The following is a 25,046-nucleotide window of genomic DNA, read 5'->3' on the forward strand; positions in this document are numbered from 1 at the left end:
GTAGGTACAGGGCTCTGATCACTGGCCTCCCTGGGTCCTGAGAGGTTAATCAAAATGCCAAATGTCACTTTGCACCGCGGCGGAGAGCTATACTGAGAGCGTCCTGCACAAGACACCACCCAACATGAGAAACTGAATCATTCACGCAACCGAATAGCCACACCGTTATAGCAGGCACTGAGATGATGCATGCAACGTTTGGAGCTACTCCCCCCCCCCGCCGACTTAAAAAAAAAAAAAAAAAAGAGGATAAAACACACACAGAAGACAATTAAAAAAAAACCTTAGTCTGTGTGTGCAGTTTGTGCCTTAATCATTATGGTAACGGTCTAATTCTGGACGCCGGACTCGTTGATGTGTGTGGGCGCATGTGTCCTGCAGAGGCGCGTGTGTGTGTGTGTGTGTGTGTGTGTGTGTGTGTGTGTGTGAGGGGGACAAATGGTGACAGATATAAAGAGAAAAGGGAAGAGAATGAACGCAGACAGAGACACAGACAGAAAAAGAGGACGGGGGGGTCCACCTGTTGACACAGAGAGCCTGAGAAAGTGCAGAGGAATGAGCAGAATGTGTGTGTGGTGTGTGTCTGTCCATTAGGTTAAGGTCCACACGGTGCAAATGTGTGTGTGTGTGTGTGTGTGTGTGTGTGTGTGTGTGTGTGTGTGTGTGTGTGTGTCATCCAACTGATAATACTATGAGAGCACTGGAGAAATGGCATTCAGAGAACGGTATGCAGAAAAGCAGCTGATGGGAGAATCATACATGTCACCCACACACACACACTTTTAAAAATCATTTGGCCAATAAAAACTTCTGAGAAAGATCATCACACACACACACACACACACCACACACACACACACACACACAAGATATAGAGTGACGCTTCCAGTATGCACATGGCAACACCAGCTGTGTGCTGTGACGTCAAACAAACAGTGAGTTAATGTCCAAAGGTCCCCTATAAGCTGCTGTGTGTGTGTGTGTGTGTGTGTGTGTGTTGTGTGTGTGTGTGTGTGTGTGTGTGTGTGTGTGTGTGTGTTTGTGTGTGTGTGTGTTGTGTGTGTCGAGAGAGAGAGAGCGTGGTGTGAAGGAAAAGTGGGAGAAACTGGAGCAAGTGTGAACCAGAGAGTGATGCAAAGAAACAAACAAAAATAAAAGCAGCGTACGTCGAGCCAGGCTCCAGTCTCAAAAGGACAGACTGGTGCAGTGACATTTGGGGATTCACATCACCCGAAATACGCATCATATTCACAAAAAGCGACGGCGGTAAACGCTCGCCCGCTTTCTTACTTCCTGGACATGAACATTGTGCGTCGTGCGTTTCCGGCGCTTCGTTTAGAGAACCTTGCACTCGGTAAATGACGTACAAATGGAGGGTTTAGTTTGCGTGTTGCGCGTGTGTCCGACAACCCGCTGCGTGTGTCGACACACGCAGCGGTGTCGACACACGCGCAACACCGAGAAAGCGGGAAAGGTCAGAGAGAGCCGGACCCCCGATGCAGAGCGGCTCATGTGATTTACGGGTGAAATAAATGGGATCACTGTAGGCACGGTAACAGGACCCCTGAAGGAGGAGGGAGGATTAGTCTGCGGTGGTAATGGGCTCCATGGTATTCTGTTTGGGGGGGGGGGGGGGGGGCATGTGGGTAAGCTGCCACTGTAAGAGAGCCCCTCCTTACTACAACACACAACAATCTGACAAGTGTGTGTGTGTGTGTGTGTCGTGTGTTGTGTTGTGTGTGTGCGTGCTTTATAACTTACACAAACTGAGCAATAAAACTAGAGTAGCCAATGGATACATCCACTTCTACGTAGCGACTCAGGGTTTTAGGGGCCAGAATCGGAGACGGCGTGTCGCTGCAGGTAACCTGAGAGAAGTCCTGCTTTACAGCTGGAACTTTAGCGGAAACGCAAGTAGTTGTCATACGTGCTCAAACTGCTCACTCCATCCCGACGGTAGAGCGTGAGAGCGGATCCTGTCTCTTGCTCTACTGTCGGGATGTAGTGACAGTTTGAGCAAATATGGCAAAAAAAAAAGAAGAAGTTGTTTTTCATTAAAGCTACCGACTGTAGCTCTAAGAATGAGTTTTCAGAAGCACGGGACACCGGACCGGAGACAGGGTGGGTACAGCTCCAATGTGACATCATTTCATTGCGTCTCATCTCTCGTTTGTATAACTTGCTGTGTTGAAGTACGCGGCCATGCTACTGGTTACCGGTGTTTGAGTTTTATTTAGGTGCTTCAGGTGCTGCTAATCCCTTCTTCTTTTTTTTTTTTGCTACATTAACTCTTTTTTTTTTTCCTTTCTTCTTTCTTTCTTCCAGAAAGTAATTTTTTTACATTCAGATGAACTCGCATGACATTTCGGTTCAGACCAAGAACATGATTATACGGAAAATGCCTGCAGTCTGCAAAGTGATTCGCACTGCCGGGCTAAAGAGTCACAAGGCATATTAGCAGAACGGAGGAGACGGCCACGGAGAGAGAGAGAGAGAGAGAGAGAGAGAGAGGAGAGAGAGAGAGAGAGAAGACTGGATGAGGGAGGAGAGAAACCGGAGCGAGATAGAGACCTGAAACGCTCCAGGAGCCCGTCACATGGGGCCCGAAGCCGCACGGCTCAGCACTCTTCCTCTCCGTGTTCTGTCCGCCGCTGACATTTATCTGCTTTATTAGATTATCTGGGCTACATGGCTGTCTCCTCTCTCTCTCACACACACACACACACACACACACACACACACACACACACCACACACACACACACACACACACACACACACACACACACACACACACCACACACACACACACCACACACACACACACACGCCTCTAGATTCATTACAGCGCTAACTGCTTACTTAGGTTTATGCCCTCTTTAAATAAACCACAGATAACCGAGCGACTCTGAAAACTCCCGCGCCCCCGGAACATGGAGAGGAGAGGAGAGGAGAGGCTGAGCCGGCCATTGAGGGGGAAATTAAGAAGCGCTGTTTGCGAGCGTATTATCATGCATGTGTGAGTGGTCATAAGGTGGTCTTTTCTATAGGGACTCTGCTTCCCGTCATTAGTAATTCAATTTGCTCTTTATTAGCAGCTCTTATCGGAGGCGCAGACGGCCACGAGCCGCTTTCCTCACTCCATCTTCCTCTGCACTCACCCCTGCTCCACCTTTCCCGCGCCTCCGATTCTGAGGCCCCCCCCCCCTGCACCCCGTCTTTAATTAGAGACGCCTTGTGTTCCTGCTTCGGGCCATTCAGGGTCCCCCCAAAATGTTGAAAGCACATGGAGAAATGATGATGAGGGGGGGAGAGGAGGGGGAAGAGGATGTAGGTGGTGTGAGAGAGGACACAAAAAAAAAAAAAAAAAAAGTTAAAGAACCAGAAAAAGAGAGGCAGACTGATGGACGCAGAGCCATTGGGACGAATAAAGCCTAATGCTAATAGTGATGGCTTTTCTAATGTCTTCTGACTTCATTGAGTGTGGGAGATTACCCCAAGATGGGCACGAGGCGTGTAGGGTACACGCAGAATGACCGGAGGGTTGGAGGGGGCAAGAGGGAGGGAGGGTGAGGGAGGGAGGGTGAGGGAAGTGTGTGTGTGGGGGGGGGGGGGGGGGGGGGGGGGGGGGGGGCTGTAAAAAAAACAATGATTGCTTTCATCAGGTTAGGCCTATATTCTACAGTTCGTTAAAACAATCCAATTTGCCAAAAGGATAATTATGCATTAGCTCCTTTTTTTATCTACTGGAGGGAGAGCCGTGCGGGGCTTGATAGCAGCGGCGCTGCCCGCCTCCACCTCCGCAAATTACCCGCTATCGGCACTTGTTCGCCATCACGGCTGAATTGGGCAATCAATTAACCCCCCCCCCACCACCACCACCACCACTCCACACCCTCTCTCCTCCCCCCACTTAGAGCTGCCTGTACCCTCGCTACTGACAGCCAGCAACACAAAGCTCCACACAAGGACCACATGGATGTTAGCTTCTGCCTCTACTGGAGACAGCTGGAACAGCAGCTGTCAGAGCCGTTATTTCCTAATTCCACACGACGTACCAGTGATGTGGTGCGTTCACACCGGAAAAATAAAAAGTATGCAGGAATCACAATCTCAGGCTGACTGAATGGTCTGCATGTGTACTACATTATTCCTATCAGCACAACGTTGTAAAATACAGCGATTTCTCGTGAACTCACAAAAAAGAAACGATGTGCTACGACGATAAGCGGCGGTACAAACGACACTCCGGTGTGTAGTAGAGGCATGTAGTGCGATAACACCGGAGCACAGGGTGTGCAGAAACTGACGCAAGCACTGAAGGGAGACGCACAACGCCAAAGTAGAGAGAAGATGAAGTAAAAAAAAAAATATATAAGCAATGAAGTGTGACGCAAAGAATTAAAGTGAGAATCAACAGGAAACGCTCTTCTTTTTGACGGTGGCAGACGTAACGAGGTCGACAGAGAGAATGAAATGTAACGCATGTATGAACGGTGAGGGTGGATCAGGGAGTCTGTGTTTTCTTTAGGCTGTCAGAGCTTAATGCAAAAATCACACACAAACAAATATATATATGTATCTCTATCTATATATATATATATAGATATAAAGATATATCATTTGTGACTCATTTGGTTGTGACTTGAGAACTTGAATGCCTGATGGACAGTTAAAACCAGTTGTCACAGCACCACCAGATGGTCATCAGGTGTAATTCTTATGGCCTGAGCAGTGGGTGAGAATTCAAACCTAAATAGAAAGGTCATCAGAAATAACTACACGGTTCCATCGTTTCTACTATAAGACAGTTGCACCGTCTCTAGCCCGGGGTTAGATACGTTCCCTCTTAACCGTGCAACGCTGTTTTCCATAGACGAGCATTTGGTTGGCAGCTCATTAGAGAAGAGCTGTGCAGAATGCAGGCTCTGCATGAACCGCAGTCCTGAAGTGTGAGCTTCTTACTTGTCCTCGAGGAGGCGGGGGAGAGCCGCCTCAACTTGTGTCGGCCAAAAGACACCAGCTCCCTGGAGGGCATCCTCCCTCGCTCCGTGGGGACTCCTGCTCCAGCTGAGCATGCGGCCCCGCGGGGAGAACTTCATCTCTGACCCGCTTCCACTGCGCTCACAGGACAGACGGCAAAGGAGAACAGCGCAATGAGTGACACACCGGCTGCAAAATGACAATGAGAAAATCCATTTCATGAAAGCATTCTGCGGATCACGTCCCAGGTTTCCAATACGTACCCAGTAGCGGACTTCCTGATGATTTTCATCCTGCTGCGGAGCTTGAACCCAGCAGGGGAGGAGGGCGGCATCAGGTAGCTACGTTGGGAACGTTGGCTCACGGATGGGGAAACTCCTTTCGCTCCTCTGTTGCTTCTCTCTGACGTCCAGTGGAAGGCAGACCTACGACGGGCCACCGTGGCCCCTCCCGTCGCCGGCCCCAGTGGTACTCTGGCCTCCAGCCTTCCAGCGGGTACCGGCTACTCGGCGAGGAGCTGGTGGAGGAACCCGCGGCTCCCTTTTTCATCTTGTCTTCTGCTCTGAGTTTCTTGGGAACCTCTCCCTTCTCCAGAGCTCTTTGGGAAAGCGTCAGGGCTTTGGGTCGATACGGACTTTCGAGGTACTTTAGCCTGGGCCTCCAGCAGAGATGGACACCCATCTGTACTTGGAGGTCTTGGGGGCTGCAATGAGTGGGCTCAGCTTCCGAGGAAACTTCTTGCCGGGCGTTCTCTCCCTGTGAATGACGGTGAGCTTCCGCTGGCAACTCCGGCTTTGGAGACGGAAGTCGGGGCGGCAGTCACAGCTCTGCCCGCGGGTGAGGAACTGGAGCTGGCCGGTTTCGCCCCCGCTCCTCTGGCGTTCTGGCTCTTCACCCAAGTGAACTTCGATTTCTTCAAGAAAGATGCATCGACTCGGCCCTGGCTGGCGGGAGCTGCGGGGTCGATTGAACGTTTTGATACGGTAGGCGAGCAGCGGGAGGTGGGATTGGTGTTAGCACTGGAACCGCTGGAGCTGTCTTCTTAACAGTCGGTTTGGTCTCAGTGCTGGCTACGCACGTCTTGGTAGGTTTGATCCGCGCTTGAGGGACGCTCTGCAAAACCGGTCGAGGCGTTGGCCTTAACCAGGACGCCACCCCTGAAGAACTACTCACTTTCTTTTCCGGCAGGGACTACGCGCCCGCTTTCAGTCCTCTCCTGCAGACCTGGAGTCTGTCCGCGCGTCGTTTCATTTTGCTCGCTAGCGCCCGTTGATCTTGAACATCCTATCCGTCTTCATGCCGAGACACGGCTGCTCCAGCTTTTCTGAGAGCATCCGGGGTTTTTTTCTCAGCCGCGATCCCCCCTGTGACACTGTTCATACGTCGCTCTCCCTTGTGTTGAGGGATCCCTGATGATACGGTGGCAGTTGAGATTCTTTGCCCCTCCTCTCCTCCGCTGTTGCTGGGCAGTGAGGTGCTGTGAGACGCGCTGTGGGAACCGGACTGATGCACAGCAGAGGAAGCGGAAGCCGAGGGATTGTCCATCAGACGGCTGCGGGTTCTTGTTGCTCAGCGAGTACGTTTTCCCTCCAACTCCCACGGCTCAGTCCCCCTCTGGAGCCGTGAGGGATGGACGCCAGATGTGCCGCGGCCTCTGCCTCTGGCTGACGTTGGAGCTTCCGGATGCCTCTGATCGTCTCTTGCATACGGGGTGTCGCCATGGACGCTCTTGTGTTTATTGATGAGATCTGGGGATTTGCAAATAGGAGGTTATTTAGTTGCACCATCGCACCAAGAGTGATAAACAAGAATAACAAGGGAACATAAACCATGTGAGAGAGTTCATTTAGCCAACAAAACCTATTCCTCAGTTCCATGTAGACGGTTGAGGATGAGTTAAAAGATGAAAGGAAAGCCGCACAACATGCTGCCAAAGTTTGGCATAAACAGCGACTTAGTCATTCACTTACAATGAAAATGGAATATAATATATCAGCTAACCACCACTACGTATCTCTGAATGCAGTGCGTTAAGGGTGACGTTAGCTGGATAATGGCGCCAACGCATCTGCTTAGACGTGTGCGAGAAACTGGAAGCAAAGCTAACAGTTATGTTTTTAAATACGTCGTTACTTAAAAACGCCCCACAGCCGCGCGACCGCCATTAATTTAAAGAGGCGCTACAATTGAAAACACTGTTTCCTAACCCGCTTCCTTCAAAACAACCCAAAACAGAGTGTACGTGGAGATTTACTTTGTAGAAGTTCAATTTGCCTCTTCAGCGCTTCTCTCTCCTCCATGTTTACAACCGAAGCGTGTCGTCATCGGACTGCGACGAAGTGGGCCTTTGCGGATGATGTGATTTTCAACGTCCAATCACAGAGTGCGGTTGATGTAGTCGGTGTCTTCCACTCCTCGGTTTTGTCTTGCAGGTAGGCATTTCTTTTGGCGGAGAAACGTCGTCTAATATGTTAAACAAAATAATGAATAAGTATTTATATTAGTTACAGCAACAAGAGAATATTAATTAAACAATCATCAATAATTAAGTGCAAGATGTAGTAACAGAAATTATGAAATAAATTAAATTGTATGAAATAAAATAAAGCTCATGTTTATTGACATAACTGATTTCCAAAGTCTGTTAATCAAAGCACCAATAATTTAGGCATAGGTGACAGCCAGTGCATCACCATTAGTTAGGCTGCTATAGCCACAGCAAGAAGAGAAGAAGTGTGTCTTTTATCAAAATACAACATTCAAAACACTCAGTTATAGGATATTTTTTATTTTTTATATCAACTCAAGTCTCTTCAGTTTCACAGAGAGTTTGTTTCGCTCCGTATCTACAGCCTATGCTGGACTTTGAAGTGTTTAATGTCCTTCATCACAGGCCTTAGTTTCAGTTCCTTTTTGCCAGAAAACAGTTCCAGTGAAAACTGTACTCATGTCAGTCTGTGGATTGTCAATGGGCCGATTGTTTCTGAGAAGACAATTGCTGTTGTGTAACAGTGTACGTGCAACGAAGAACATAATTATCCTCCACTCTGCTGGGGTCTATGCAGAAATCACGGAGAAAGATATCTGAACCACGCCAAAACTATCTTTATGGATGGATAGAAAGATGAAACTTTTGCTGTTCTGATAAGGGAATAACCAGTCAAGGCTGTAAATTGTTATGAAAATACCATTACAAACATAACACAATGATGCTGGAACACGATGTTAAGTCAAGTCAATTTTAATTCGCAATACCACAAATCCCAAATTTGCCTCAATGGGCTTTACAGTATGTACGGCGTAAGACGCCCCCTGACCTTAGACCCTCGACTTCGAGAAGGAAAACTTCCCCAAAAAACGGGAGAGGAAATGGAAGAAACATCAGTTGGAGCAACTGAGGATGGACCTCTCTCCCTGCGAGGACAGATCATAAACTATGTAGCCTACAGAATATCCAAGATAAGGAATGTACAGTGTGCGCGATCAAGATGACAAAATTACAACAATGCACCTATGTTCAGCTATAATTAATCACAGAATGAAGTTTGCAGGTAGCAAACAGGAAGATAGTCGCTTTTACAGACAGCACACCTCATAAAACCGGATTTGAACTCCACGCGAATTGACCTTCTTACTGGTTGCCTGTAAGACCGTACTGAGGGGCTCAATAACAACACACACACTCGAGCGATCCTGCCGCTGGCTGTCAACTGATTTCAAAACAGCAACGTCACTCGGAACATTTGTTCTTAACATTAATGATCTCTTTCGCAGAAGTACTTCCAAGTATTGCCAATAAGTTGTTTAGGTGGTTTACAACAAAAACAACAACAACAACAACAACAACAACAACAAACTGTCATTTGTATCGGGACGAGTGAGAGTTGCCGATGACGCCGCTGTGAAATGAAATGAAAGGGGAAGTGAAACTTACGGCGACTGGTTTGGACACGAGCCGAGCAGCTCGGAGATAACGCAGAAACGTATTTAAAAAGTTGCTTGACTCTTAAAGGTAAGGCTAACTTTGTCACGGATGTTTTGGGAGGGACAGGGAGACAGACGGAGCGAGTCTAGACAGAAGTTAAGACGTTACGCGTAGCGTCAGGTGAACGTTTGCTAGGATTCCGTCTGTTTACGACAGCTAGCTTAGTTCAGTTTCGCAGCTAGTTAGCGAGCTAGCATGAATGTTTTCATCAAAATAGACAGTATTCGTGTTGCTACTGTGGTGACACCAGTGTGAACCGCACCGTGTCTCTGTGTGTGTTTCCGGTACAGCATCCTGCTCAACAACATGGCCTCAACAAACGACCTGTACTTCATCGTAACAAGGAAACCTGAACACCAAGGACTCTTCACTGCTGGCTGCATATGCTACACATCTGAACACAAGTACAGAACATGTATCAACAAATCCAACACAAAGTTGCGCGTCTTCCGCTTGGCCTCACGTACAGCTATAGATCATGACATAGAGTTGAGTTGCATTGAGAAGCTGAGTGCAGAGGACGCCGAGCTGCTGCAGGCCCTGCCCGAGGACGCAGACAGGCTGAAGTGGTTCAGAGAGGGAGATGCTCTTCGAGCAGCAGGAGGACTCACTGTGGGCACTGCGGTGTTAGTGGAGGAAGGAGGAGAGAGGCTCAGAGGCGTCGTGCGCTACATCGGACGACTTGCAATGAAATCGTACTCCTGTCCTCTACCAGGCACGTTCTTTGGCATTGAACTACAGGTGGGACTCTAACAGTGGTCGCGCAACAAAATCATCCTTTCTTTTTCTTTCTGGCTTTCCCCTACTGGCTTATTTCCCTGCACACGTCAGTTTGTGGTGTTCACAGAAATGAAATCGTATGGTTAAATGTGTGCTGCTGTGCTTCTTCCCCCCTCCCTCTAGGGAGAAGACAAGGGGAAGGGGAATACCGATGGGAGCTTCCAGTATAAAACCCTCTTTTCCTGTAAGAAAGATTGTGGCATTTTCGCCCCCTTCTCCAGAGTCAGGCCCGTGGTTCCCAGCTCCTTGTCACCCTCCAACCCGGAGCACTCTCAGACAGACGAGCTAGCTCCAGGGGACAGAGTCACCTACTTCATCGGTGACAAATGCCGGAACGGAATGGTGCTGCTGGTGCAGGAAAAGGACGGAGAACCCAGTGTTCGCATCTCCACGGTAAGTAATATGTCAGTTTATTGGTTTCAAATTTAAAATGTGTTTTTAGATTGCAGCCATTCTGGTAAATAACACACACGTGTGGCCTTATTCCTGAAATGTGAACATTTATTTTTGCAATTCCAAATTGAGGTCTAAAACGTCATAACATGCAAGTCAATCGTTTGTTGTTTTACTCACATCTACACAGCTGTTTCCTTTCAGCCATCGATCGCCATGCTGTCACACTTTATATGCCGCTGATTCGATCAGTCACTTCCTTCAGTACCAAGTTAGCGGTGCGTTGATAACTTGTCTTTGCTGGTGTTTTCAGGACACCGATGAGAATGGAAAGCGAGGGGGCGAAGTTGATGTTCCACTATATGAGGTTGCAAAGGGGGAGGTGCCCGCAGGTTCGAGCAACTCATCACGTGATGAAGCTATTTCCCACGTTTGTAAGAAATGTGACTCGAATGTTTTCTTTACTGCAGAGCCGGAGAGCATGGACGTTGATGCGGCGCCCGTGGAAAAATCCAGCGGCGGTCTGAGCGTGAGCTCCATGGTGGAGGTGGACTTGGCTAAGGGCACTACGTACGGGATCATCCGCTGGACCGGCACTCTGCCCGGTTGTCAGGATACCATGGCCGGCCTAGAGCTGGTAGATCTAAACCGTGGCAAATGATTGCTTTTCTCTTCGTCGTTTTGTTCGTTTCATCGTGGATGACGTCTGATAATCTTCTGTGTGTGTCCGCCTCTAGGACGACTACGGAGTGAGCGACGGCACGTTCAAAGGTGTGCGTCTCTTTGACTGTCCCCCAAAGAAAGCTCTGTTCGTGAAGCTCAGATCGTGTCGCCCTGACTCTCGATTTCAGAGCGCGTCGGCCGATTGCAGCGAGAGGATGCTAGAAGCGGCCGACGCAGGTCAGAACAACGCCGATACGCTCACTTCAGCAACTCCTTCTTCACAGTTCCGTTGCGTTGCTGTGTGCTGAAAGTCCACGTGTTCTTAGGCGGGACAATTTGAAGTCCGTCAGTGACCCCTTGTGGACACAGTGGTGCTTTTGAATTGTTTTTAAAGTTACATTTAATGGATTTTAATGTATGAAATATCTGTCCGGTCAGATCGTGTAATGTGTTCACATGCGTACTGATTGAAACGTGTGTGTCGCTGCAGAGAGAGATGCAGAGCACAGTGCAGGGAAGCTGGGCGCCGTTCCTCCTGTCAGCACGGAGCAGGTCAGCCAGGTTCTGATTGGACGAATGAAGGGGATCCAAGGCCACTACAACTCCTGCTACATGGACGCTGCCCTCTTCAGGTCAGGACGGCGCACATGGGACGGAAAATAGCGTGCATTTTTTTTTTTATTGCACTTCATAAGAAGTTCAGCTGGTTGTATCCCATTTATTCTCTCTTTTTTGTCTTTCAGCTTGTTTTCCTGCTCCTCTGTGTTGGACACCATGCTGTTTAAATTAACAGAACCTCAAGACACGCCGATTCAGAGCACACTGCTCCACGACATTGTCAATCCCCTCCGCAAGTGTGTGCCGTCGTGCATTTTGCGGGAACATTTTTGCGGCACTTAAAAACACAAATGCTTATTGTATTATTATTAAAACACTGCGTGTTCTTTGCAGTAAGGGCTTTGTGGAAGGGCGGCACATCATGAAGCTCCGGCAGCAGCTACGGGACCACGGCTACAGTAAATCCTTCACCACAGATGAGAAGGGTCAGTTCCTTCTGGAAGCTTTAACAACCGGCTGATTTGTTTGTTCGGTTTGACGTGAACCGCTGATGTGGCTTTTTGTCTCTCAGATCCGGAGGAGTTTCTCACCGTCATCATGCACCACATTCTTGCACTGGATCCTCTACTCCAACTGTACAGTTCCACCACAGCTAAAATGCTACCTCCGCCCCCCCCCCCCCCCCCCCCTCCCCCCTCCCCCCTCCCCCCTACTTCGCTTGAATACAACAAATCCCGCGAAGGACTTTTTGCATTCACGCCTCACATTCCTCTCCCTCTCTCCCGTTCAGCTCAGCGGCTGGTAAAGTGCAGGACAGTTACTGCTACCAGATCTTCTTAGACCAGAACCACAGCCTGGTGCTGCCGACAGTCCAGCAGCTGCTGGAGCACTCCTTCCACACCGCAGGGCTCAAGCTGGCAGAGGTGAGATCCCTCTGTCTGAACTATTTGAGTAGCAACATATTCCTAGATCTAACTGATCTTAGCTTTCTTCCTCATTTTGCTGAGGAGATGTATTTATCTGATGCGTTCCTTTGATTCTCCAGTAGATGTCTCTGTTGCACAGTTCTCCCAGCTGATCGTCTCATCTCCTGGAGTTCATTCTGGTGCTTTCTGTCTCCACGGTGTGTGATCTTTGCTTTATTTCACCGTCTCATAACTGCAGGTGCCGTCCTGCCTCATCCTCCAGATGCCTCGCTTCGGGAAGAAATTCAAGATGTTCGACAAGATCATTCCCTCTCTGGAGCTGGACATCACCGACCTCCTCTCTGAAGGTACTGTTAAAACACGTACACTACACAATCCTACACGTTCTAAAGCGAATGTTCACATAGTGAACACAACGTGTGTGTGTGTGTGTGTGTGTGTGTGTGTGTGTGTGTGTGTGTGTGTGTGTGTGTGTGTGTGTGTGTGTGTGTGTGTGTGTGTTTCAGGTCCTCAGCAGTGCATGCTGTGTGGAAAGTTGGCTCAGACAGAGTGCACCGACTGTTTTAAAGATCCCATATTCAGCCAGACGGGATTCAAAATCTTCTGCAAGACGTGTTCATCTCAGGTGCGGTTTGGATCGTTGTCTGTGTGTGTGTGTGTGAGGAATTGTATGTATATTGAGTGTCTGTGAGAGGGGGGGGGGGGGGGGGGGGTTGAGGGTTTGAGGAATGTGCCAGCAGCGGGGGAAGGATACGTGCTGCGTGAGGTGTTTGACCAGAACAATGGGTTATCAGCCAAGGGGGAGCTGATCGATAGGCTGAGGAGTGTAACTTTGGGGGGACAAGAGAACCGTAGATCCGATCAGAGGAGAGGATCAGACCTCCTCCTGACCATGACATGGTGTCTGTTGCGTGACTTTTTATATGGTGACATCACATGATACATCTCTAGATATATTGCTGGGTTACGTTACGTAGTGTCAGATGTCTTAAGGAATTTATTAAGTAAAAATACCAAACACGCCTTTAGTTTATTATGAAAATAGCCATTAGATGCAGCCCTGACAGCTTTTTTTCTTTTCTTTTCTTCAGGTTCACGCTCATCCTCAACGCCGGTCCCATCACCCGGTTCCTCTGGTCATCCCCAAGGGTTACCTGGGTCTCAGCACGCCTCACAATCTAATCAGAGACAAGCTGGAGCTGTTCGCTGTGCTCTGCATCGAGACGAGCCACTACGTGTCCTTCATCAAGTACGGACCCGACAGCCAAGACTGGATCTTCTTTGACAGCATGGCGGACAGACAAGGTGAGTCTGTTTTTTTGAATGCGTCGTCTGTCTCTCTGTTCATTGCGTGCGTTCAGCCGCTCATGTGTGCGTTGTGTTCAGGAGAGAGAGACGGATTCAACATCCCGGAGGTCACAGCCTGCCCCGAGGTCGGCGCGTACCTGGAAATGTCTCCCGCGGAGCTAGCCAATCAGGTGCCTCGAGACATGAAAGGTGTGGCCAAACGCCTCTTTTGCGACGCCTACATGTACCTGTATCAGAATACCAGCATGTCTCTCTACCGCTGAGGGGACGCCACAGCTTGTTCATTGCACAAAATGTAAATTGGGGAGAAAGAAATAGATTGTTGCCTTCGCTGTTCATGTAATTGCCTTTGGTGGAGTGGTTTGTTATTGTTAAAGAATGTGTGGCAGTACACACATGAACATTTAATACTTGTGTGTATATATATATATATATCATATATTTTCTGCACCCGGGGCAGGGAACGAATTATCCAGCTTGACTAATTTAAAACAATATTGTTTCATGTCTGTTTATACTGTATGAAGAAAGAGCGAGAATTGAAATCATTTTGCTTTATAAAAATTGACAAACACGGACATTGGAATGTGAGAGAAAAGACAAATGTTTGCACTGTAATATTAAGATTTTGTAGTTTTCTGTTTCCTCTTGGTGTTTTGATAATTATCTTTAAAAGTTCTATTTACAATTTTTATACCAAGATGGAATGAGTGTTGCAGATGAAGAATTCCGCCAAAGATGACAGCATAGTAATGATTTTAGAGTGGCGTGTTTTAATAAATTCACACATAATAACACAATGATATTACTTTTGCTCGGTAAGCTCACCGTTGTGCCTTAATGCTTTCTTTGTAATCCGGGTTTAGTCGGCTGGACGAGTTACTTTATGAAGTTCAGTAAAACTTGAATATGAAAATCAAGTCCATGGATCAGTCGTTCTTTTCGTATTCAGTTGGGAATCCAAAATCGGAAAATGTATCAGCCGCTCATCACCGGCGGGGATCCAGAACCTCTCAATGAGGAGAAAGCAGAGATGTGTTTCTGGCCGCACTTTTTTGTATTTGGGGTGAAAAACCATGTTAAACCTAAATATGAATCGTAGAGTTATTTTACAAACATTAAAACGTGTCTGGAGGGGAACTTTAAAATTGCTGAATTTGTACCGATGAAGGCCACGGCCTGAAGTTAAGTGAAACATGAAGAGCAAGTCCTTCATTTGCCCAATTTTATGAAGGTTGACTGAATGAGGTGTCCCCCAGGGATCACTTATTGGTCCCCTGTTGTTCAGTTTGGACACGCTTCACTACAATATTACCATTGAATATGCTGATGACACTCCGCTTTCTACTTGTGTTCTCTCTCCTGAAAAGGGAGGCCAACCGAGTCGGTGGTTGAGTGTATTAAAGACATAAATGTACTTGGCTGTCTTACAGTTTCCTGCAATTTGATAATAACAAAACTTATTATTTTTTTATTGGTGCCTCAGCAGCAGGAAGTATGTTTTCATTCACATCCGTCTCTGGAATGTACCTCACAGTTCCCAAAGCTTTGGCTTAAGTATGATTTGTGACTTTGATATCTCGAGCTTTGTAAGCAGCAGCATTACGTTCACTGACCTTTCTTACCTTTTCGTTGTCTGGTTCTTATCGAGTCATGTGACTTGTCGGGGAGAGGAGTGCCGCTGTTGTCGGGGTTTGTTGTGTACAGAGTACAGAAAGCATAGATTAGTGTCATTCCACCAATGATCATCATGTCAATAATAAAAAGTTACTTCTCTCTCTTTGTGTATATCTGGCTTGTCAGCTTCTTTTGTTTTTAATGGTCCTATCCAACCAACCATATACAGTATAAAAGAAAAATATGAAAATGATATAATCATATTTCTTGAGGTTAGATCAAAGCACTGAAAAACATCTGAAGTGAGGGCAGCATGAAACATCAAGACGTTTAAAACAATTAGCCGATTCTCCTGATCAATTTTACGCTTGCTTGGACAATTCTGCAGAACAAGATTTTGCATGCAGCGTCAATGCGTTAGCAGTTATTAGCCAGAGAGTATTCAATTTAAAGCCCAGTAATGCGAATCTCAAGTATTTGTGGGTGGGAAGCCAGTGAGGCTAGCATGGGTAGCTGCACAAAGCCCGGGAGGAAAAGCATGAATCTATTCACATGCTGATACCCTTTAGGGTACCTGGCAACTCAAAACTGGGGAGATAAATTCCAGATGAAGTGTCTTTTGTCACTAAAGGTCAATGTCCAAAGCATTTTTTACTCTTTACCCAAATGACAAAATAGATTTTTCAGCGACTTATGAAGTTGTTACTTCCACCTATTACCTCTACATGAAACACAGCCTTCTCCACAGGCGCATTTGCATGCAGAGTCCATGCATCTTAGCATGCAAATGCACTGCCTCTGTTCAGCGTCTGAACTCCTTACTTGGTGGGTTTGCCTCCATTGATTCTGACTTCTCACAAACGCACATCTCGCCGCTGACTTTAGTGTTTTCCTGTCGAAAGCAAAGCGGTGGAAACGCAAGACGAGATGGAAGTGAACTGTGTTTTGCACACATCAAAAGGCGCGCAGTCAGATTCGCAACCTCGCCGGGGTGTGAAACGTCCGTTACGCTTAAGGTTCAACAAAACGCTGCTTTTGTCGAGCTTTCAAGTGTGCGCTTTGGTGTCACACCGGCCTCATCTTGATCAGTCCGGCATGTCTCTTTTGACGTGATGTGAATACCCGATACTTTACATTATAAAGTGTACATCTCCTCGGCACTCACTCCGTCCGCCTCATCTTTTTTTCAAACGGTGCCTCGGTGGATATTTGTCTTCGTTCCGGATGCTTTTGATCCTGCTGTCCAGCGCGTTTCGCCCTCGCCGCGGTCAGCTCTGTGGATGACCTCTACGCTGGTTAGGAATGCTGCGCTGCGCTGCGCTGCGCTGTGCGCAGTGATGAGGTGGGTTCTTTTATATACCCGAGGGCACGGCAGGATACACAGCAAGCGGAGCAGCCTTGTCCTGATATGCGGCCCTGCAACTCCACAGAGCGGCTTCGCTGTAATCCAACCGGCTCAGCGTTTTCAAGCATATTCATCATTATGCAAAAAAAAAAAAAAAAAACACGAAAGTACAGATCCTGCACGCGTGTGTTTACATAGAGGCCGCGTATAGTAGAATTTATGGTTTGTTGAAAGAAGATAGTGTCTGCATAATAAAACACACACAGTCAACATGACTGACAGTAATACACATATCTTGTTGGAGATTGAATATTTAAATGATAAAAGTATATTAAGCAGTAATTACAAACAAGAAAAGACGATATTAAAATGAGTAAAACAAAGAAAAAGACTCGTATATAAAGATACATAAATGAAAGGTTGTGTCATGCAAAGGAGAGTGGACTAACGTCCCCTGGCACACGTTGAAAAGCTGCTCTCATATAACACTAATTATACATTCGCCCCTCTGCTGCTCCCTACAAATTAGAAATACCGCTCCGTAATACATCGCGTGTCCCCGTTATCCATTTCGGATCTGAACACATTCATCCTCGCTGTGCGCTCAGTCAGGAAGCTTCCAATAGGAAGGGGAACAAATACTATCAGTCTTGATGGACTGGAAGCGACGGTGACGTCTTCCTGCCGTCGGTCGACGCAGACTCTGACAAATCAGTCCAAGATCTGAGCTGGATTTCAAAAGGAAACTTTGAGTTTTCCAGTTAAACATCTGTTTCTGTGACCGGTGAAAGGTTTAGTGGCTGATTTGTTTCGCTTCACTGAGCTGCAGGACGACTGTCTCATCCTGTTTTATCCATTGTATGGAGTGAAGGGGTCATTGTGGTTCATGATCTCCTTCAGCCTGATATTTCTTGGGCTCATGTATGACTCCTTGATCAAGGACCTCTTGTGGTTGCGGTGATTCATATTGTATTGACTGTTGTGTGACCGCTGACTCCTCACGCCTCTTAATAACCAAGTGCAAGTGATCAACTACTTCAGTGGCAAAAAGTGTTTCCAGCAGTCGGCTAGGCAACAATAAAAAGCCTTACAAAGTATGATGCAGGCCACCTTGTGTCCTTCGTCGTGGCTCAAACGCTGACATCCATAGAAAAGTTCGGGCTCATTTTGAACTTGTGCGTCTGCAGATTAATTTCATAACCGATACGTTACGATCCGGTAAAGTAAGGCACGATATGAGATGAATAAATCCCCGTTTTTTTGGGATGTTCGCCACCATCTTGACTGTAAGGGAGCCTTGAGGGACACGGCTAACACTGGAGTTAAAGCCATTTAGATTTGTTGGAATGCTGATTCAATATTATTGCAGAGAATAAACTCTGCATGTGGCAAACACACATTCATGATTTATGAAACGTACGTGTTTTGGTCATGCAGATTATCTTCACAGATGAACACCACTTTTATGACTTCTGGAGCGTTAATACAATCACCAGAAGTAAAAAGCTAATTTATGATAATAATAATAATAAGAATAATACATTTAATAATTGAGAATAATATAAATGAACTACACTGTACGGTCGCATGACGTCACGTCATCACCACTAAGCTGAAACGGTGACTTCAAATCACAGTCATGAGACAATTTGTCTAATTTCAGATGAGATTTTAGAGGAAACGGTGCATAGTTACGAAATCGTTTCACCTCAGGTTGATAGCAGACCACCTCAAGGTGTCACTCAGAGAGAACCAGGACATTCTGATGGAGCATTTCAAAATTAAAGCCCTTCAAAAAAACCTCATTCACAAGGTTTTTACTGACATATTTTATAGAACAAAACATAATATCTTGAGCTTATGTTAACCACATAGCTTACTTCAGGCATCTATTCAGAAAACCCATTGACTTTGAAAGGGTTGTGACTCATTCCTCGGTCCTTGGTTTCAGGACTCATTGCTGCAGCACTCTGTTGAATGAGATTCAACCTTTCTTTCTTTGGGACGGGAGAAGCAGATACATCTGCACTCTACTGAGTAGGCAACGCTTTTCTAGTTAATCATTTGTTTTATTAGGAATGTATTATTTCTGACCGTAATTCAGATTTTCCTTTTTTTTTTTTTTTTATTTTTGAACGGGTGTTATTATTATTTTTTTCTTTCCTTTTAATAATCCATTTGCATTAAAGTCCACTTTTAATCATTAAAAAGTTCCCCTTTTTCCCCACGAGAGGAACGTTTTTTTACTCCACCCTGTGAGAATTATGACTTTCATATAGCCATATGCTCTTTCAGTTACTTATCAGCATTAGTGCTCATAAATGTCATTAAAGCACACAAGCTGGGCTAATACAGTTTACAGGTCTCTCTGTGGCTTATTCCTCTCGAGTCTGAAATTGGCAGCAGGATGTGATGATGTATTGACATTAGTTGAGATTTGTATGTCATCAGCTCCTGTGGGACTGTGATCTACATCCATCGTGATGGGCATATTACTCCCTGACTGTCATGGGAAGTATTCACAAAAGGGGGAAGCTGGCCGATGTTAAATCTGCATAATTTAGCACCGTAAAGGTTAACTCTGTCTCATTTGCTAGCTTCAAAAATGTCTCCCAGAGCGGTTTATATTTCCAATGTTCTGCTTTACACCGCAGACAAGAACCCCGGACAGCCGAGACGTGTGACGGGACTGAAAGTGACACATGAATGAGGAAGTGTGCAACTGAAAATGTTAAAGAAGAAGAAGTTGGCTGCACAAAGCCTGATAATGATGGATAATAAAGCATGTCTGCCTGTTGTCGTGCTCAGAGAGGGGCTGCCTGAGGGACAGCAGCTGACCCATCACAATAAACAGAGATGAGTTTACCCATAATGGGTCCATGAGACACGGCTTTTAGCGAGAAACCGCCGATCGATTCCCCCACAGGCTGCGCGTCTTCTGTTAATCTCCCACTTTATGTATCGCGGATTCTGCAGTCACTGATTTGCAATCTTAATATTGGCACTTTGAGAAACATACGTTCACTTCCCCAAAGCTCCATTCGTGTCTCTACAGCAGAAACCAAAGCTGCCACAAACATCTCTTCAAATCTACCACGCAGTGTTGACTTAACGCATGCAGAAGGCATTCAGAGAGCACGAACTGACTGCTGATCCAAATGTGTTGTTGCTGTATGAGAACGTGTCTGGGTGTTTGTTTTTGCCACACTGGTGGAGAGCAATGCGAATCGGTAAATCAATTCGGTTCAGACTGAAATATCTCAATCACAAGATGGATTGGACGGAATTCTGCGCATACATTCCTGGTCCCCAGAGGACGAATCCTACTGACTTCTACATCGATGAAGAAACAAGTTCGGATGCAATGTGATAAGTTCTTGTTATGTTTCGGGGAGTTGAGGGAAACACGAATACACTGTTTTCCCATTTCACGGCCCGACTTCCCTCCCTCCCGTACGGCGTAAAGCTGCACAGTAGTTTAGTTGATCCCGGCAAAGTTCAACCTGACTTTTGAATCTTTGAATCACCGCCCACGTCTCAGATGTGTTCAGCGATCCAATGAATGAATGAATGAATGCACAAAATGGCAATTTCAGTGGGATTATCAGGCTCATTAACTAACGGATGAACCGCCGTGAGCTCTCAAACATGTGGAGCGTAAATTGTGAGTGTTACTACCTGGAGACGTGAAATTACAGGTGCACCCAGTGCGGGGCGGAAGGTGAGCCTCCAGTGCACAGCAACATGTGGCGACGTGCTCTCGAATCCGATGCTGCACATTAAGGAAACACATCCCCTTAATGATTGGCAGCAGCCCTAATGGAAAGAATGTGAACAGTGTTTACGTACTTCGGAGATAACGATGACTAATTAGGGGCTTCGCGTGTTCAATTACGGGACATCATCAGAACGGGAGGAAATGCGCGCGCTTCGACTCGCTCATCCGATTAAAGCGAGACCTCTGAAACTCTATAGCAACCGCGGCTCGGGTTCTTCGGAGGAACAACATGTAAACACGAGATCAACGAGCCTCTCTAAGAGGCATAAGAGTCGAGCTTTTGGATGAGGCTATAATTAGGAGCCAGCTGTCTGTTTCCCAGCCTGATGTGCTCATTAAATCAGCTACTTACCAGTCAGGCTGTGGGCTTACTGTACTGTTTAACGCGGGAGGATTGGTCAAGGTGCAGGGAGTCTTCTGTAACGTTTGTTCCACTGACTGAAAGAATCGGTACTTTTCATTTGGTTTGTACCCAAAACACAGCGATGTGGGCGACGATTCAGATGTCTGAAACCAAGATATATAACTGAAGCATCATCTGTTTAGAAATACATATGTTTTAAACCGCTCTTCTTCTTCTTCTGTAAACCTTTTTTAAACCAGTTGCAGTCGGCTCTAAGGTGAACTAACCTCTTGCTTCGACTCCCGCATGACTGACTTCCTCTCCCCAAACTAACCGGAAGAACAACTTAAGTCTCTGTTATATAAACTACCGTTGCATTTACACCAGACACTACGTCTGCGTGTGCTAATCTTAAACAAACCTCATGAAAGTCATCATAATTTATCGGGGCAGACGATCAGTGTTAAAATCGCCTATGTTTTTGTGAAATGTGAAGAACGTGAGCCTATAGGTGCGGACAGCGGCCATCTTTGATTGGAGTCTGAGTACCTGCTCGTCTGTTTTCTTTGTTCGTCCTGACTTCTGACCTCGGTCGAGACTACCGAGCGGAGGAGAAAACAGACGCTTTATTGTGAAGGGCTGCTCTCAGTCAGCGGGGACAGACCTGCTGCTGCTGCTGAAGATGATGCTGATCTTGTTTCTTTTTTTTAATGATGCTGCTGTTGTGAGAGCGGCTCCACTGCGGTTAGGGCTTTGAGGACGGATACCGGGGATACTGCAGAGCACCGTTTGGACTCAACCACAACAAACAGGAAGATGAAGCAAAGCGATTCTGATCACATTCAAAGTTGTGTGTTCATTCCAAAACAGGAGGGATTGAGGGAGGAGAGAGCTTTCATTTTAAAGAGCAACTTCTGCCCCTTTACCCAGAGACAGCCAGCTGCAGCCTCTTTGATCTACCTCACACAGCCGACCGTCCTGTCTGCAAGACGTAGTGCTGAAACAACTCCTCCTCGATAAGCCGCTTACTTATTTCAATTAGCCTCGTGTCCGCTACATCTTTGACTGTCTGGGTCAGACGAGAGAACACAAGCGCTGTTTCTGCGGCCGGACACAGAATCAATTAAATCTCACCTTCAAAACGGCTCTGTGAGATCATTTGTAAAAAACGCTGCTCACATATCAAACAGCAGTTTAATGCGTATCAAAAATGAACTGACTCGCATTTACATTGACTGCATCCCCTCTATGAATATATATATATATACAGAGCTGCATTTACGTGGTTATTTTTGTTGCCTTAATTAACTACACATCCGTGAAATAAAACAGTAAATTATATCCAGAAACATAAAAACAAACAGCAATAAAACAAGAGACGACAAGGACTAAACTGGACAAAGGCGATGATTTAGTGAATTGCCTTCCAGTAGATTGGTTTTAGAAGATAATTTAAAAGTCAATCTGGCCTAAAAGCAATAATATGAAATGTTACATGATAATGACTCCCGCTGTGTTATCATTGAAATCATCTTTTTACACCACGTCTCCTCATAAACTGTGTGAAGGTCATCGCGTCCCGTAAGCGTCGTCGAGAGCAGCGTCCTGTCAGTCAGACGTCAGGAGGACGGGGGACGCCGAAAGGACGACGGGGACACACATGCAATGTCAACGAATGCCCACGTGCAGCGGATGGACACGGGCGGGTAAAAGTCCTTTCGTGGGTTTTCTTTGTAAAAGAAGGGGAGAAAATGAGCCGTAGAAGAGAGTAGAATGGACACTCCCATTTAAATCAACGGAGCGGGACGCTAACGTCCGTGTAAACTAAACCCACTGCAAAATATCACCTCGGCGAGTTCTCGACTTGCTTAAATGAATAAAACGAGCGGTGGAATCACGTTACGAAGCATAAAGTGTAACAATTTATTGCTTCCTCCACCATTGCTATCGACAGATGAGTGGCAACCAGTGTAGCATTAAAGCCTGATGGAATTAGCTAGCTAGCTGGATTACGAGCAGGTAGTGAAATGCTGTCATAAAACACTTGTTCCAGCCGATGAGCTGAGCTGGTGGCAACACCACAGAAGAAGAACAAGCCGCCAAGCTGAGCATCGGCCTGTCGAGCTTCACCCGCTTGTCTTATCGTCACCATTACAACGAACGTCAATCACCATTTTACCGCGTGTTTCCAGAGACTATGTTTCTGTCGTTGGGATACCCAAGCTGTGAGCCTGCTTCAGTGTTGACTCTGTCTGAGCTCATCATGAGGCCACAGCTGGTTTGCGCGCTGACATTTGTGGCCTTTAGTCTCTGCCGAGCAGCAGACCATGAGTCCTCCAGAAGACTGCAGGCCATGTGCAGAAGACTTATGGGATTACAGCATCTTGAGTAACGGCATACGTTGTTGTGAGACATCATCCCCAAACCTGTCCTTTAATTTGGATACGTCAACCCAAAAAAAAAATGGTCAAACATTATCTGCGCGCCCTGCAAAGAAGTCTTATATCATTGAGGATCATGTGATTTTATCTTTTCTCGTTGAAGATACACCAGCACCATATGTACCGATCTTGGTTTGTCTTTGTTAGATCTGCTGATATAATGTTCGTGAACCAATTATGTAGCCCAATAAAAGAGGTCATGTTTTCGGTTATTAGTGACGGACGGTGCCGCAGATAAGGACAACACTGAGAGCAGCTAGCTGGCTAAATCTGTACCCGATGACCTGAAAGCGACACAGCACAACTTTTCCTCTTCACTGCTCTCGATCGGAATAAGGGTACAGTGGTGAAATCCCAGAGGTGAGCGGTTGATACGTGACACATCTGTTCCATCAATTTCTGTTTAGAGTCCAGAGCCTCACAGCGTCTCTGTGGGACGTCTGGACACGCAGCTGCAAACAGCAGGTGACCAGCAATGACCTCACGCACGCACACACACACACACACACACACACACACACACACACACACACACACACACACACACACACACACACACGCACACATACACGCACACACTCTACAGAGGAAACCATGTTTGAAAGCCAGCACCAATCCACAAAGGAACCGATTTGGACAAACAGAGCAGTCAGCAGCAGGGGTCCATGTCAAAGGTCAGAGATGTCTGTTGACGGCCCATCTGATAACTTTGCTTTACTCTTTAATCTTAACTGTCAGCGTCACACTTTTCATTTATTCCTATTCATCCCGTTCCTCCCATGTTTGTATTTCCATATTAAAGGTGCTCTGTGGAGTTTTATTTTTATTTTACATCCATGTTTTACAAGCTTGCAGTCGTCTTCCTCCGGGCCTTCGCTGGTGCATTTCTGCATTTCTCATATCTTGGCACATTTACCCTCACCTGTAGATCAGTGGGATGGGTTGTTTGGCAGGAGTGAGTATCACATGCACTGCATGGAACAAAAAAAACCAACAACTAGCACACGCTCCAAAAAAACAAGCGATATAGCACCAGAGGTCGAGACTACACTACTACTATTAAATGATTTCAAAATAAATACAGATATGTGTTTTCGTCCAGATTATCTAAAGCCCTGATTTGGAGAAGAAACTGTAAGTGACAACACTTGAAATGTCATATTATTATTATTATTATAATAACTAACTACATGTGAAAACCATGTTTGTGTCAAACTGCTGAAGGTACAGTAGGTACAATATGAAGCCACTGATTCAATTATGTTTTTTTAATTCTTTTTTTTTATTGGATTATTTTCTGAAAATATAATTAGATCAGGTTTTTCTTTTAGTGTGAAACAGTTTCATTAACAGTACAAATCCTTTAGAGGGAGTGAATTATATATTTTATAAAATGTGGTTTTGGTGTTTTCTCTTGATATGACTGCATTGTGAGACGTGTTATGTCTTGCAGGACTTGATTAAACCCGCTCTTATGATGGAACAATACATAGTTGTGGTTTAAAGATAAATGAACTGGGACATCAGATGTACAAAATAACCGAAAGGAGGACAGTTTGTCCCCAAGTGAAGGACACAAACACACACTGATCCTGCTATACTCCTGGGGACGTTGCACATTGATTCCCTGGAGGTTTTGACACAATAATAACCTTTAGCTCAAAGGTCCTTAGAGAGAAATTGTATTATTAATTATTGGGCACATGGGTGTTTGTTTCCACGACACGATAAATACACCAGCACGCACATACACACACGCACACACACACACACACACACACACACACACACACACAGACACACACACACGTCCGTGCACTATCCTGAGTCTCGGTCGGGCTCCAGAATGCAGCCCGGCGATATTCATGAAGCACAATGGTAAGCTAACAATATCTGCAGCCTAATCCCTGCGCTAGAGCCACCCCC

General features: G+C 46.2%; 1 protein-coding gene and 1 pseudogene across 1 annotated transcript; one reads left to right on the plus strand and one right to left on the minus strand.

Moving 5' to 3' along the window:
• LOC137883487 (zinc finger CCCH domain-containing protein 3-like) overlaps positions 1–7,328 on the minus strand; it is a 29,625-nt pseudogene extending 22,297 nt beyond the window's left edge.
• A 1,353-nt stretch (positions 7,329–8,681) lies between these two features.
• Positions 8,682–15,384, plus strand: cyldl (cylindromatosis (turban tumor syndrome), like). The gene is made up of 15 exons (XM_068725043.1): positions 8,682–8,995; positions 9,259–9,709; positions 9,872–10,141; positions 10,455–10,533; positions 10,612–10,778; positions 10,879–11,041; positions 11,295–11,436; positions 11,548–11,658; positions 11,756–11,847; positions 11,934–11,997; positions 12,153–12,285; positions 12,527–12,635; positions 12,795–12,913; positions 13,380–13,593; positions 13,675–15,384. Exons 2-15 carry the CDS (start codon positions 9,275–9,277, stop codon positions 13,857–13,859), a joined length of 2,283 nt encoding a protein of 760 aa, XP_068581144.1. The 5' UTR covers positions 8,682–8,995; positions 9,259–9,274; the 3' UTR covers positions 13,860–15,384.
• The last annotated feature ends 9,662 nt before the right edge of the window (positions 15,385–25,046 follow it).

This window comes from Cebidichthys violaceus, unplaced genomic scaffold (genome assembly GCF_023349555.1).
Source record: "Cebidichthys violaceus isolate CVI_PGR_0920_01 unplaced genomic scaffold, fCebVio1.0.p SCAF_33, whole genome shotgun sequence".
Taxonomy (NCBI): Eukaryota; Metazoa; Chordata; class Actinopteri; order Perciformes; family Stichaeidae; genus Cebidichthys; species Cebidichthys violaceus.

Excerpts from the sequence above, each read along its gene's own strand:
- cyldl (XM_068725043.1), top strand. The coding sequence starts at position 9,275 with ATGGCCTCAACAAACGACCTGTACTTCATCGTAACAAGGAAACCTGAA. Across the intron at positions 10,779-10,878 it reads CCATGGCCGGCCTAGAGCTG|GACGACTACGGAGTGAGCGA; the intron begins GTAGATCTAAAC and ends GTCCGCCTCTAG. Across the intron at positions 13,594-13,674 it reads CAGCATGGCGGACAGACAAG|GAGAGAGAGACGGATTCAAC; the intron begins GTGAGTCTGTTT and ends CGTTGTGTTCAG.